The following is a 16070-nucleotide window of genomic DNA, read 5'->3' on the forward strand; positions in this document are numbered from 1 at the left end:
TTCAAAATTTCTTTGGTTCAGTTGAAAACGATTTTGGGGGAATTGTGTGGGTGAATATACACACATATACATGTGAACTGAGAGCATAAATGATGTGACATTATTCTGATTGTTCCTTAACTCTGAGCTATATAGGAAAGGATTATGTTGCATGTATGTAAATGTATATGTCTGTTTAAGCATTTACCTTTAGACATTTAATGAAAGCTAGCTAATCTTTTATTAAGCTGTGGCCACCTACTCCAAGAGACCTGTGTAATTGACACCTAATTCTTCATTTCTTTGTATTGTGCCTCCCATCATGTGCTTTAGCTCCATGTGCTCTTTATGACTTCAGTTTTGTGTTTGTAGGCTCAAGTTTTTAATGGCCTAATAGCCAAATGGTGATATTTAGCCAGATGCTTATGTAGGTATTTATTGACCCAGAGGCACAGAGGAGCTTCCTTTGCTTAGTATGGCAGTAGCATGGAAATGATGTTTGGTTTAGGAGAGTGAGAGTAGTTTAACAACTAGCTGATGGGCTTACCCTGTGAAAGGTAGTCCTAATTTTTAGGGGTGAGTGAAATTCAAAAGTTTGTATTTAGAAGTTGTACTGACTCTCCCATCGGGAGTAAGGGAGTGTTCATTTCTCAGGATAAAAGCACATTATCATCTTTATGTTTTGAGGAAGGGAAGATTTGCTATGTATATGACAGTTTGGCTATTGTTGCTGAAAGTGGTTAAGATCCCAACTCTCAAATTTTGTGCGATCAGTCCTATGGGACATCCACACCTATTCCTATACCTTCAAGCTTTATGGGGTTCATATCAGAGAAGGGCAGACTTTCAGGGAATGCCTTGTTCCCATCTCTACCATTCTGGATCCAGATTTCCTGCCAGGGCTTTTGGAGGTAGAGTTGTGGCAGAATGAACAAAATGGAATGAGAGTAAAAGGGTGAAGTAGAGGTTAACTCAACAATTCAATAATCTTTCACTACTCAGCAAAGATCTGTAAAAGATAACAGAGGTGAATAAGTGGGACTTGTATACTAATAATTATCTCGCCCCAACTTTTTATTATGGAAATTTTCAAACATACAGAAGTAGGTAGTGACTCTAGATGTCTTGTGAACCGAAGAGCATCAGGAGTAATAGACATTAAAATCTAAGGGTATTTCCCAAGAAAAACATGTTCTTCATGCATATTTCAATAACACAAAGTCAAGGCAGGTTTGCCAAGGGTTAGATACAAGGCTAAATTGCTACTGAAGAGCCAAGGGGGTGAGAAAGAGTCTCTGGAGGTGAGAGGGGCAAAGGTGGGGAGAGATTTAGAGGGAAGGAGAGCATTTGGGAAGGTGACTTAGAACTTAAACATGTGGTTGTAGAGGGACAGGCATTGGAGGCAAAAGGTTTTAAGTGTAAGAACTGTGAAGGAGGATGGGAATATACTTACTGATGAGGGTCCAATGATAGAAAGCCAAAGTTTAGGGTGGTGGATGTTGCTTGCCAGCCTGATGTGTAGGTTGGGATTTTAGAGGGTCTAGAGCAGGGAAGTAACATGATCAGAAAGGTGTTTTAGGTAGCAAGGCCTCCAAAGTGTATCTTAATTAGTCCTCGAGAAGGAGTGGAATCCAAAGATCATCACTGATTACTGAGATACTTTTTCTTTAGACTTTCCTGAATGTAGAGCACCTAGGTTCATTTAGTCTTTCTAACAGTAAAAAGAAAGCTTTTTTTCTATAGAGATATCCAAAGAAATTGTCTGCTTTCTTGGTATTAGATGAGCTTTAACACATTTAAAAAATATTTGTTTCTAATAGTATACCAGTATTTTTTAAGTGTGGTCTGTAACCAGCTGTCAGTCCATGAACTAAATATTAGTTATTATGGGTTGAGATAGACAGCTGGCCCCAGAATGTAAATAAACTACATCATTAACCACACTTGTTAGTTCAGATGATGACTTTTTTCCATAGCAAAACTTTCTCATTAAAGGGAGTGGCCTGTTATTTAGGTTCTGGCCTAAGCTCCTTTATCCTCACTAGAATCAGTTCTTTGAGTAGCACTATATATAGTAAACAGTTGTTAAACCGATATGTGGTTTTCAGCATTTTGTATGCAGGGATATTTTTCCAAGTGAAATTTGTAATTGCTGTTTAACTCTGATCTTTATAGGGGTTTTTTTTGAAGTTGGTATGTTTCTGTTTGGTGCAGTAGCCAAGCGTAAGGAGGATTCTTTAAGCATTCTCAAATTTGGGGGAAAATTCTTTATAGTCTTGAGTTCCACTTGCCTTAAGTTAGTTAAACCTCAGAAGGCATGTTAATGTTTCTGTATCTTGCTGTTGCCAATAGTCTAGCTCAGAGTAGGAATAGACAGTTGTGGACCAAAAGACTGGCCTTTGGCTTATAGAATAAGTACTAATTGCTGATAGCCCTGTTAATTTATAATTACAAATATGTTCATGGGTTCGGAAATCTGAGTATGTATTTGAGTTGCTTTGTTCTCTCATTTTGCAGGGGAAGAATCTAAAGCTCATACATATGTTGCCTCAGATTGTTATAGTCAATAAATTGTGGAGCCAGGATCCATTGCCTGGGGTTCCAGATCAAATTCTCATACTTATTTTGCTATGCCTGGCTGATATTTCATGGAAGGTTGGGTTATGAGTAAGTGTGTACAACTCTAATCACCTACGTGACTGCATTAGCTGGGTCTCTTTCTCAAAGAGTTTTTTTTTTTTTTTAACAGTTACTCTTAAGAAGGCCCACCTAGAGTAGACAGTCACCTAGCCATTGATTTTACTTCAGTAAGGTGTCAAATGAAGTGGGGTCATGTTCCTCTATTCTCTGTGGACAGTCTCAGTGGAAAAGAGGGTGATTTGATGGCTCTATTGTTACAATGGAGAAATTAATTCTCTCATCCTGTATAAGGCCAGCAGTTAATCAAGTTGTAAACATCACTTGCAATTTTGTCTTAAAGACACAGACATGTCACCATACTTAGCCATTTTGCTGCTATAGGAAAAAATTAAGTAGCAAGTGGTTTTTGTTTTGTTATCGTTTTACCACAATCACAAGAACCCCTAAAAGAGTTTACTTCTCTGTTCTCTCTGGTCCTACATTGATAGCTAGAATGTTAAGCTTCTGTGTTTGGTTTTGACAGGGCAAGCTTATTTTATGGCTCTGGATGAGTAGAACAAGGGCTTCCCTATTTGGTTCTAATAGAGGATATTCCTATAAATCGAAATGTCTTCTAGCTAGGAAAACAATTACACCTAATAGAGCAGCTGCCCTCAGGTTGACTGACGATGGATTTATACTCTGAAACTATACTTTAATCAGCTTTAAGTGGATATGGAGAAGGTTGGAAATAGAGTAATTCATATTTCAGGAACATTTTGGGTGTCACAGTGAAAGAACTGAAAACATGGCTTGTTGGAGGAAGATGGGGGAAATGACCGAATGTTTTCTGCATCTCCTGTGTACCACCAGCTAATAACTCGGGGGCTTTAGATTCTAGTTTTGTTTTGGTTTCTTTTGAGTAATGAAAAGGTATCTTAATCAAATTCCTGTAATGCTATAGCATTCTGCATTACAAGGTCTCTGGTCTAGTGTTGAGAGACACACACAGAGACAGAAATTACAAAGACTCAGTAACTACTTGGAGAAACAAGGTACTGATTTTCTTGAGTGGCTCTACTGTTAGGAGGAAGAAAGATAATAGGTAAAAGGTAACAAGTGCCAGGTCTCTCACAAAGACCGTTAACTGGACGTACTCACTATCTATCATAACATAGCAGATTTTCACTTGTATTTATACAGAGTGGTGCTTAGATTATACTTTTGACACAGGCTTATTAGCCTTTTCAATTTTCATCTTCCTTTGTGGACATATATTTGGTATTTTTAAGGTAGTCTTTCTCTACCCTTTAAAATCTTGACTACCAGTCCCTCAGTGTAAAAATATGCCCGCCTTAATGTTCCTGAAGTTGCAGAATAGTTATTTTCTTTTCAAATATAATACTTACTTTGTTTTCCAAACTATAGTAATTTATTTCATTTAACAAGAATTTGCTAAGCATCTTCACTATATGCTAGAATTGCTGCAGCATATTCTTTAGACACATTGTGTATGCCTTCTCCACATAGCCTAGTCATTGCTTTAGGGAAGTCAGATATATATACTACCTAAAAAAATTACCTTTGAATTTAAAGAGGGGTAAGGAAGCAACAGTTTTTATTTATAGAATCACATTGAATTTTATTTAGAGCATATACTCGGCCTTATTCTCCCTTTAGCGGTAGTATCTATATCTCATTTCCCTCAGCTATTTGGAAATCTGAGTTAGAGACTCTTCAGACATAAATATCTTCTTCCAGGTTTTATCAAAGGAATTAATCTTTTGTTTTATCATAATTCTAGAAATGCATGGGGGTGGGAGAGGTGGAGATTGACTATGGCCTCTGTTGGCCAGATTTGGTCATTACAGCTTTTCTCAATTTGCTGTTATTTCTGAGGATTTCTTCTGGCTAAATCTCAGAACTCTATACCTAGAACCTAGCTGCACTTACCTCCATTCTGCTTGGCTGCTAAAGAACTTATACAGACTGGAAATGAGATAGATAATGTTTTTGAAGGCCTAAAGAGCTTGTAATGGTAGACTGCAACCAGAGGTAGAACTAAGGAAAGTTGTTCTTTGAGGTGACTTCTTCCAGGATCAGGGACACTGTCCAGAAGCTTGCTTGGCTTTCCCTAAATTCTGCATGGGCTGGACATGTGCACAAGCTGCCACTCCCCCAGCCATGTTCAGGAATGTTCCATATAATCTACAGGACCCAAACAATCAGGATTGTACCTATTTAGAGCAGTGAGACTCTCCAAATTTCCTTAGTCTTGAAGGAACTGTTTATCTGGAACCTTTCATAGGGAAATCCATGGCTTTGAAAAGTCATAATCAAAATCTGTTTCAAGTGAGTTTTTTTTGTTTGTTTAATTCTTTACAAAAAAAAAAAAAATACTACCAGAGGTCCTCCCCCTCAAAAAAAGAAAAAAAAACTTCTTAGTTTGCTGTTACATGTTCTTGCTATGCTATAATATAGAAATCTAGCTGCTGTCTAATATAATGATTACCCTGTATAATCATTTGCTGAGTTCCTTTCTTAAGATTCAGTTTTAAGAACCTAGAATAGAATGGTCAGGTAAAACTAAAATTATTGCAGCTTGTGTTTAGAGATTGCCAGTATTTCACCTCTTTTCCTTAATTATTTGTAAAACTAACAGAGTCAAAAGGTTCTCATCAAGGGGAAAGAAATGACCTGAAACTGGTATTCAGAGGCTTCTTAAAGGTTATCATTTGCTAAAGTTCTTTTCACTGTCTGGGTATGTCAAATAGAATATATCTAACTTAATTTTAAAACCATTCAGAATTTAAATATATCAAAAACACTGGTTTTTGCCCAGGCAATATTGGCTAATGGACAATTATTTTATTTATTATTTTCCAAATATTCCTTTAATTTCAATGTGGAATTTTAAAGTTAATGGGGAAAAAATTCAAGTTTCAAAGCTACCCCTGGTCTCACTGGCAACATTCCTATAATTGTTTAGGCAGAAAATGGGTGGGCCCTGACTGCCGACTTTTTTATAGTCTCCTAAGTAGAGCCTCAAGGTAGAGTGGTGTGTACTGGAGATGCAGTCATGTCATCTGAAGTCAGTCAGACAGGGCAGTACTCTCTTGGGTTGGTTTTGTTTGTTTGTTTTTGTTCTTGTTACTGTTCTGTGTTTCTTCTTTTTTATTAAGTTTTGCTTTATTCCTCGCCGCTTTCTGATACCATCTCCCTTTACCACCACCCCTCCCCCAAACTGCCTTTCTTTTGCCCATTTCTATGCTTTGACTTTCCCATTTTGGTCTCTGTACAGTCTGTTCCTTATTTCTCTGGTGGTTGCAGCTTCCGAGCTAACAGAATGCCTCTGTCATGCTGTGTGTTTAAAGCCTTGATTTTACTGCTGTCGTACAAAACGAAACTTGATGTGGCTGTTGGGCTGTTATTTACAGTTTATTTCTCTCTCTGCTGCACTGGTTAAAAGGACACTGTCAAGGTATTTTTTTTTCATAATTTTTCAAATCATTTTCTTCACTGTTTACAATAACCCATTAAAAGCCTGAAACTTAAATCTTTCCCTTCCAAGGTCCTCTCCATCATACATTCACACTGGTTTGTTGTTGTAGAGTTGCGCCTATATGTTGGGCTGGTGCCATTTGAGTTTTTGTCACTGAAAGCGCATGTAAAAAGTCAGGTTTTTTGTGGGGGGCATGGGTGAACTAAAGGGGAAAGTGTAATGAATCAAGTGGGCTGCTCAGCAAACAGAGGGAAGAAACAAAAGGTCATATTTGGTCCCTTTAACCTTGACAGTGTCCCTTTAAATATTTCTCTACCACACACCCTGGACCCCAGTTACTGAGCCTGAGTGCTGCGTCCTTTTTCAGTATGAACTTCCCTATGTGACTGTCACCCTAGCTGCAAAGATTAAAGCTTGTCTGAAGCAAGCCATCCAGTTGACACTGGAAGAGCTTTAATCTGTACCATTTGCACACTTGCGTATTGGCACATTCTGCCTTATTGTAGAGGCGTATGTGATCTGGTCCCTCTTGCTGCTATAGCATCCCCTTGCTAGGCATTTTAGAAACTACACATAGAAATATCACCTTTTTGTACTCTAAGAAAAGCAGTCATGCACATTGCATCTATTATCTGTTAAGGTCTCATAACTATGTGGATTTCATGTTGAAAATATAATTGTTTCTTTTTTAAAAGGAGCATCAAATTTAGTTTCTAGAACCACCTTTTGTAGCATCATTGCAGGAATTAACACCGAGCAAAATTTCAGCATTGCTTTGAGCTGCTCTATATATGACTATCACATCAGTGAGGAAAAGTAACTGATGAGAAAGTAAATGAAATTCCTGACAAGAGGGTCTTTTACATTAGTTCTGATAGCTGTGTAAACAGGAGAAGTAGGTATGTCACCAAGAGCCCTTTTCTTTGGCCATGGATTTGAACGGGAGATCAGATGTGTTTGATCTACTGAGTCCTAGATACACCCTGATATATAAATGGCACCAAGCATCCAAAGTCTGATTCTCTGCCGTATTTCTCAACCTAAACCAAAGGATTATCAGGGATTTATATGTCTTAGGTGAAGGAGGATTCTCTAGTTCTTAAAGATTTCCTGATCTCTCCCATGTATGGACTTTTAGAACTTGATGCTTTAAAATGTGATTTTGATTGAATCAGTTATGATGTGTGTCATTTACAAGTCCAAAGGAAAGTTACAGTTCTTTTCCCTTTTTTTTTTTTTGGTGCAGACAGTACTTCTTACCATATTCTTTCTGCCACCATGGCTCATATCCTAGAGTTACTTGTGTGACTTATCCGTGAAGAGGCAGAGCCTTGTACTTCAAAATTATCCCTTTAATTGGGAAGGCAAAAACTAAAGAGTTCCAAATGAGAGGTAGAATCTTCCTGTGATGATCTTGTCCACAGTCAATTACCTCTGATTGTTGTTATAGGTCACTCCCCTTAGGCCTCAATGTGTAGAACTCACTTCAATGTTTTGTTTTCTTGTTAACAATTTTAGGTTGACTGTAAGGTGAATTTCCATAGTTTGAATCCCGTCTCCCAGTTGATGCCTAGCTTATTGTAGGAAGAGATGTTTGCATTATACATGCTTTTTCCTTCTCTCACTGCTGTCATGAATTCAGCAGTAGAATTACAGATAGTTTACTTTGGGGCTGAATAAAGCAGTAGCAGAAAGATTTGTTCAACTAACCGATGGCATCAGTAGGCAGGGACACAGCAGGGACTAGGAGCATGGTCTTGCAGCTTGATGCTCTTCTCTGCAGCTTGTTCTTGTCCTCCACAATAGTGAGAGCCAGGCCTAGTACTTTAGTCTCTCATGATCTGAGTTTTGGACGTTCAAGTCTGAACTTAATTGGTGCCATAAAACACTATTACTCTGCCAAAGAATTAAGATGCTGTTGTGTTCTTATCAATAGCCATGAATTTCATTTCTCTTTCCTACTCCCACCTGAAATTCTGTCATCTTTGAGGGGAAGCAGGTACCTTGGGTTTTTTTGTCCACCCTGCCCTTATTCTGGAAGGTCCTTGGGTATGTTGAGATAGTCTTTGTTTTCTGGGACGTTAGCAGTGTATTATCTGCATGTCAGCCCAGCTCACCTCAGTGCATGTTGGCTCCAGGGCACCTTTTGCTCCACATACTGTCAGTTAGCTGCATTGTGAATCCTGTGGCCATGAATCGAGAGAGGTGGAGTCCCAGCTCTGAGGGCAAAACTGAAAGACTAGGAAAATATCAGTGCCAAAAACATTTCATATCATTTAATGGAATCGACCACTTCATAGAAAAGAAAGTTTGAATCATTGTCTTCAACGGTTTCCCTTTTGAGATACATATTTTTGACCTTTTAAGCTATAGAGCATTTGTGTTTTCATGGACAGTTACGTTTAGTCTTATAAGAACTAATGCTACTATACTTCGGGTTTTCAGGTTCCTAAAGAGAAAGATGAAATGGTAGAGCAAGAATTTAACCGGTTACTGGAAGCTACGTCTTACCTTAGTCACCAGCTGGACTTCAATGTCCTCAATAATAAGCCTGTGTCCCTTGGCCAGGCACTGGAAGTTGTCATTCAGTAAGTATTTCAGTACCACTTGTTGTTTAGTGAATTTCATTTAGAGATTCACTATTTATATTTTAAGTTTTTCAGCGAGTCTTAACTTGAGCTAATTTGTCACTTATTTTTCATGTGAAATAATTAAATCCAAAAGTAAAACCATTTAAAACAATTACCTGTTACTTAAGGCCCTCTCAATTTTAAAGCCACAGCTTTTATGGTACTAAAATATATTTAACATAGCCTAGAAAATAATTTTCCACCAGCCAACTTTCTTATTCCAAGATATTAGCTATTTCAGGGGGCTTCGATACCCTTGAATGTTTTTGATGGATCCCTGTCTTGTGCTGCAAAGCTGGATGTGTGATGTGGGCATATGTGTATTGTCTCTCTTAGGTTACAAGAAAAGCATGTCAAAGACGAGCAGATTGAACATTGGAAAAAGATAGTGAAAACTCAGGAAGAATTGAAAGAACTTCTTAATAAGGTGAAATTCTGTGTTTATTTCTTGATACATCAGTAGGTAGAAAAAGGCTTTAATTTAGAAATTTTGAAAGCGCTGGAACTCAAGAAAATAATGACTAGAAAAAGGCACTATTTTTTCCGTTTTCAGTATGTCATTACTGGTAAATTGTTACCAGGGGAATAGATCTTCCCTGTGTCAGGTTCCCTTTGGCTGTTGCAAAGCTGGCCCAGTGCCCTCTGCTCAGTTCTAGGTGGAGAGGGAAATCAGCTGTCCTCCAGTCAAGTTCCTACTGATAAAGACAGTAGGTCCTCAGTAGCCAGGACCATAATTCATTGCCATAATTATTTCACTTGTGCCAATATGAAGATATTCCCCAAGGGTACATCTGTTGAGGGCTCTTTATCACCACCCTCCAGAGCCCTGGCTGCAGACTAGGAAACCATTTGTTTCTCCTCATCCTGCCAGCTGCGAACTTAACACCAGCCTAGGGGGGAAACATGAAGTGGGACAGCTCCTGAGTGGAGAGCTTTATAATGTGAAATCTGGGTGCATCTCGTGACTGGACTCTTGCCTCATTCTCACTGGCACTACTACTTCATGGATTGTGGTAAGGATGAAATAGAGAGAGTGCCTAGAGAATGGCCAACTGGCAAGATAGCTGTGGGGTCCCCAGTCTCAAGCTTTCCCTAGTACTGTGCAGTACCATCAGGAACCTGACAGAATGGTTCCTTAAGGTGCTTTGTGTGGTTCATTTTTCCTGAAAATTAAAATGTGTGTGTGTGAGAGAGAAATTAATGGGACACTCCTAGTTCTCTCATTTGTTTTAGAAAACAGAGCCAATCTTATCTGATAGTGATGATACCACTTTGTTGAGCCATATAGGATTTCTTTCCTGTTCTAATATGTCATGACATAGAAGAGCTATTTAAGAACTCTAAGGACATTGCATTGTAACCCTGTTTTGGTATAATAGCAGTTTAGGGCAGGAGCCAAAGCACATGATTTGGAGATGAATTACATTAGTATCTGGAATGGTAAATTTGTATCTTTCCCTCTTAGATGGTAAATTTGAAAGAGAAAATTAAAGAACTCCATCAGCAATACAAAGAAGCATCTGAAGTCAAGCCACCCAGAGATATCACTGCTGAGTTCTTAGTGAAAAGCAAACACAGGGATCTGACTGCCCTGTGCAAGGTGTGGTATACATACATGCCTAGTTGGTTTTACTTGGAATCCTAAGAAATAGTATAGATCTGAGGAACTTTAGGAAAGAGAGAGCCACTAGCCAAGGTGCCTATAGTAGAAAGAAGAAGGTTTGGTACATAAGATCCTTGGGGACTTAATTGGTTGGTTTGGTTTGAGATCTGCTTTTTCTGCAGAATTCCTACTTTGTCTTCACAATCTCATACTTTAGCTTACTTACATTTCATTTTAGCCCTCTGTCATAGTTTATCACTGACAGTTTAGAATAATGGTAGTGAACATGGACTCCAGAGTCATTTGGAGTCAAACTTTCTGGTCGAAAACTGAAACTTGGTGTCTCCTAGTCATGTGACCTTGGATGTCTTATTCCCCTCATCTAGTGTTAATACTATCTCACTTGTAGGGGATCTAAAGTATTTATTCATGCTAAGTACATGTTAAATGCACAGGAAGAGGCATTTGCTATTCTTTTTCATGCTCCCTCCCCTAATCTTAATTCCAGGCTCACATTGTAACTTGTCTCCAAGAACAACCATCCCTGAGCCCTGACTGAGCCTTAAGCTGAGACGCTCATAGATGTGACCTGGACAGGGATATACTCCAGGCCATACACTTAGTGTATAAATAACTAGGTGGGTTTCTAACACCTCCCAGATCAACGTAGTTCTCTTAATTTTATCAGGAATATGATGAATTAGCTGAAACACAAGGAAAACTAGAAGAAAAACTTCAAGAATTGGAAGCTAATCCCCCAAGGTAAGACAAACACAGAAACATTCAGAGGGATAGCTTTTACTATTCTTTCTGTTAGATTTAAAGAGAAAATTATAAAGCACCATGAGCCTTTTGTTTGGTGAGTAGATTATACATTGTTTAATGAATGGAAGGTATCTATGCATATGGACTACAATTTACCCTTGAACAACACAGATTCAAGCTGCTCAAGTCCATTTATACGTGGATCTTTTTCAGTAAAAATATTGGAAAATTTTTGGAGATTTGTGACAATTTGAAGAAACTTGGAGACAACCCCATAGCCTAGAAATGTCAAAAAATTAAGAAAAGGCTAGGTGTGTCTCGAGATCATAAAGTATATATATATGTATTTTTCTTAGCTCTATTGTAAGAATACAGTATATATTACATATACAAAATATGTGTTTAATTCATGATGTTATTGGCGAGGCTTCTGATCCACAGTAGGCTATTAAGTTTTGGGGGAGTCATGTTATACAGGTATTTGACTGCACATGGTGGGGTGGAAGTTATTGCCCTTAACCACATGTTGTTCAATGATGAGCTGGGCTTGTCAGGTTCCTAAATCTCCTAGTCTTATATTTTAATGTGTAAGAGTGTCCTAGATACTTAAATGTATTGTTTAAGATAGCCTTTCTCCATAAAATCTGATATGTAAATGAAAATGTAGTGAATGAAAATTGTCTCCTCTGAATGGTGTAGATGATGATGTTGCTTTAAATTCCCATAATTCTGGGGACTAGGAAAGTATTACACTTATTTCCACTGGATTTTTGACAATGTGTGTTCCATGTTGCATCTGGCCTTCATGCATACCTACTCTGCTCTATATTCAGGAATGCTACCTGTTCTTGCTAAAAAGTCCATGCTTTATTTCAAATATAAAACAAAAAATTTTTTACAACAAATTGCTTTTATAATGCAAGGTAATAATATGAAAAAGTCTTATTTTTTTCCTCTCGACAACTGAGGCCTGATTGTAATTTGCTTAATGTAGTGAGGTTCACACTGCTCTAGGCGCCAGGAATAAGGGGGTTAATAAAACAGATAAGGTCCTTCTTTTTGACTTAGGATTTCTTCACATAAGGCACAGTCCCAGATTTAGTTTCCCGCACAGTTTACTGAGATTATCCATGTCAGCCCATTGAGAATAATAGTAGTCCTTTAATAACTTTGTGTTCCTCTGTTTTCCTTTTGCAGTGATGTGTATCTCTCGTCAAGAGACAGACAAATACTTGATTGGCATTTTGCAAATCTAGAATTTGCTAATGCCACACCTCTTTCTACGCTCTCCCTTAAACACTGGGATCAGGTAAATTCCTTTATCATTTATTTGTTGGCACATGTCTTTGAGTGGGCCCTTAGGAGAAACTTAATTTCTTTATATATGTGTTTTTAAACAGCTTTAAGAGAGATCATTTATATACACTAAGACTTACCTATTTTGAGCGAACAACTTGGTTTTGCCCAACTTATATAGTTATGAACTGTTACCATAATGGTATAGACAGATAAATGAACAAAAAAAGCAACCATAAACAAACTAACACATGGTCAACTGATTTTCAACAAAGGTGCCGAGACAAATAAAATGGATAACGCCAGAATAATTAGATAACCCTGTGGAAAAATACGAACCCGCTGTCACCTCCCACTATACACAAAAATTAACTCAAAATGGATCACAAAGATGTAGAACATTTTACCATCCTTAAAAGTTCTCTCTGGCCCTTGTACAGTTGCTCCCTAACTCTCCTGCTCTTGGCCCTAGACAACTGTTGATTTGCTTTCTGTCACTACAGTTTTGCTTTTTCTAGAATTACATATAAATTTAACTATACAATGTATAATCATGTAATATATACCCTTTTGTGTGTGACTTCTCTTAGAAGCTTTTGAGACTCGCGTATATCAATAGTTTGTTCCTTTTTATTGTTTAATAGTGTTCCATTATTTGGATATATCACAGATTGTCCATTCACTGGTACACTGATGGACATTTGGGTTATTTCCATTTTTTAGTTATAAATAATTAAAGCTGGTATGAATGTTCATGTCTTTCTCTTGGATAAATATCTAAGAGTGAAATTGCTGGGTTTTACAGGAAGATTTTAGAGAGCTTTATAAGAAGCTTCCAAAGTATTCCAAATTGCATTCCCACCAGCAAAGTATGGAAGTTCTAGTTGCTCCATAGCCTCACCAGTACTTGGTCCTGCCAGTTTTTAAAATTTTAGCCATTCTAATGGGTGTTTGGTAATATTTCATTATGATTTTAATTTGTATTTCCCTGATAATGGTGATGTGAAGCATCTTTTCACATACTTACTGGCCAATCATTCATATTCAGTTTTTTGATAAAGTCTATTCAGACCTTCTCATTTAAAAAATCGGGTTGTCCTCTTGTTGAATTGTCAGAGTTTATTATATTCTTTAAATTCTGGGTACATTTTCTAGTCGGATGTATGTTTTGCAGATATTTTCTACCAGTCTGTAGCTTGCCTTTTCATTTTCTAAACGGTATCTTTTAAAGAGCCAAGTTTTTAATTTTACGAAGTCCTATTTTATTAAGTCTTTTAGACTTTTATATCCTGAAAATTTTTTGTCTAAACCAAGGTCGCAAAGATTTTTTCCTGTTTCCTTCTTGAAGTTTTATGGACTTAGCTCTTGTTAGGTCTGATCCATTTTGACTTAATTTTTGTGTATAGCGAGGAGGTGAGGGTAGGGTTCGTATTTTTCCATAGGATTATCTAATTAATTATTCTCAACATTATTTATAGCTCTCAGTGTACAGGTCTTAAACATCTTTTATTCTTAAGTAGTTTAAGTGTAACTTACTCTTGAACTGGTAAGAAGTCACAGGCCTTTTTAGATACTGAATGGACCAATCTCTAAATCTAAGACTTTGGCCAGACTTAAAGACTGCATAGAAGCAAATATTATCTTTTTATTTATATACTTTCATTTTCATTATACTTTTTTCTAATAAGATTATTTTGACTTAATCTTTAGATAATACTTTGGTGTTCTTTAGTATTTGAATTAACAGAGGACTGGACTTGGTATAGTGGTAAAAATTTTGCAGAATTCCCAGTTTCTTTATGATTTTTCATGTAAATACTAAATTAGACCCTTCCTGGTCACTGACTTATCATTTGAAGTTTCAATATATATCTATTTATAATCACTGAATTTTGAATGTGAGTGATTCGAACTGATCCAAATGAGCAGGTGAGTCATTCACTAAGTGGTGAGAGTTTTGCTTCCTGCCTCATATTTTTATCTAATTTCTAAGAATTGTATGTTTTCCCCTGGAATTTCATGAAGCTGGAAAAACTAGCCTTCAAAAGTTTCTCTCTCTGGAAAATTTTTCAGTAAATTCAAAGAAATAAGATCATTTGGGGAATTTTTCCAGACTGAACTTTGACTTTTTTTTTTACCATATGGATAATCTTGGGTCACTCTTTATAATCCTAGATTGCCTTCATCTATTCTGACTGACTTTAGTGTTGGAAGTCTTCCTCAACTTTAAAACTTGTAAGTTTAAGGAAAACTGATTTTGCTCCTAAAAGAAAATGTAATTAAGATGGTGATTCTGCTATCCTACCAAATCTGTAATGCATACAAAAGCCAAACAAACTTTTATGATCTAATCGTCTGAATTTACTGAATCAGCTTCCTTCCTTCTCCCACCCCCCTGTGAATAGTCTGGACTTAGTGATAAAAACTTTATCTAGGGAAAAAGAAACTGCCTTAATCTCCCTGCCCAAAGATAGCCATTGTAGACATTTTGGCATTTTTTTCTTTTCCCTTGGGCAGCTGTATCTGAATACTGAGTGACTGTTTTTTTAATTTCGGCCTTAGCATATTAACAGTTTCTATCTACAAGGAGGTGTTTTTATTGTTTACAAACTCAGTATAACTTAGATCAAGAAAATGTGAAAATGTCCTTTCCTCTTCAGGATGATGACTTTGAGTTTACTGGCAGCCACCTGACCGTGAGAAATGGCTACTCATGCGTGCCTGTGGCTTTAGCAGAAGGCCTAGACATAAAATTGAATACAGCAGTTCGGCAGGTTCGCTACACAGCGTCAGGTATGTCACTGCTTTAGGTGAGATAAATCTCTGACTCTGAAACATGGAACTGGTCTTTTTTTGAGCTTGACCTGTAGAAAAAATATTAGGTACATTTCCTGAAAGTGTCTTATAAACTGTGGTTCCTAATTTTAAAAAAAGATGCATTTGCAGAAGGATCGAGCCTATAGAGCCTTTGGAGGTTCTAGTCCTGTCATTGTATAGGCCAGAAAATTGAGGCAAGTTTTAGTTTCTAATCTGTGCATAAATTAGTTTGGTATTATAATAATAGTCAGTGAGTTTAGATCTAATTTTGCTAAGCATACTCTTAAATACCAGGATTTTGGCCCCTAGGCTCCAGTAGGACCCACCCCTATATTTCGCCATCTGCACCTTGGTCTTTGGATCCATTCTGGCTTTTCCTGTCCATGTTGGCTAACGGCTTAGCCTACTTTCTTATTCTGGCAGCAGTCCTGCTAGTAAGTTGACTTCAAAGATGGAAAATGCCCTGTGATTCCTGTGGCAGTAAGCTCAGTGCTCATTATTGCTAGTTTCAGATACATTTAATGTGAGGTACAGATAACCTGTCATCTACCCTCTTTTGGAATTAATAGTCTTGAACTCCTTATGGTAACTAGTCACCCCCATCTCTGAGGGCCCTCATGACAAGTAGAGATGTAGCCATCAATCTTGTCTTCCATGGCCCCTTTTCTCGAGTCTCTGAGATCACAAATACATGTTTTTTATAACCACTGCAGCAGTTTTCCATTTTTCCTTCAGAAGCAGCTTCTAGCTGATGGTGTTAAGAAAATCTACAGCCTTGAAATAGCTATTTACAAGCAGGTGAAGAATAGCGAGAATAGCTTTTATGTCATTTTCTCTAGTTCTGTGGCCCTAGAAAATG

The 16070-nt window shown here is 37.4% G+C and overlaps 1 protein-coding gene across 2 annotated transcripts in view; it reads left to right on the top strand.

The window, feature by feature from the left end:
• KDM1A (lysine demethylase 1A) overlaps positions 1-16070 on the top strand; it is a 52982-nt gene that overhangs the window by 31555 nt on the left and 5357 nt on the right. For both annotated transcript variants that reach the window (XM_016149308.2, XM_016149310.2), the window contains 6 exons: positions 8546-8688; positions 9067-9157; positions 10196-10330; positions 11022-11095; positions 12296-12407; positions 15055-15187. In XM_016149308.2, coding sequence (XP_016004794.1) covers positions 8546-8688; positions 9067-9157; positions 10196-10330; positions 11022-11095; positions 12296-12407; positions 15055-15187 — 688 coding nt within the window. The remainder of the gene's footprint in view (positions 1-8545; positions 8689-9066; positions 9158-10195; positions 10331-11021; positions 11096-12295; positions 12408-15054; positions 15188-16070) is intronic.

This window comes from Rousettus aegyptiacus, unplaced genomic scaffold, assembly GCF_014176215.1.
Source record: "Rousettus aegyptiacus isolate mRouAeg1 unplaced genomic scaffold, mRouAeg1.p scaffold_m13_p_1, whole genome shotgun sequence".
Lineage (NCBI taxonomy): Eukaryota > Metazoa > Chordata > Mammalia > Chiroptera > Pteropodidae > Rousettus > Rousettus aegyptiacus.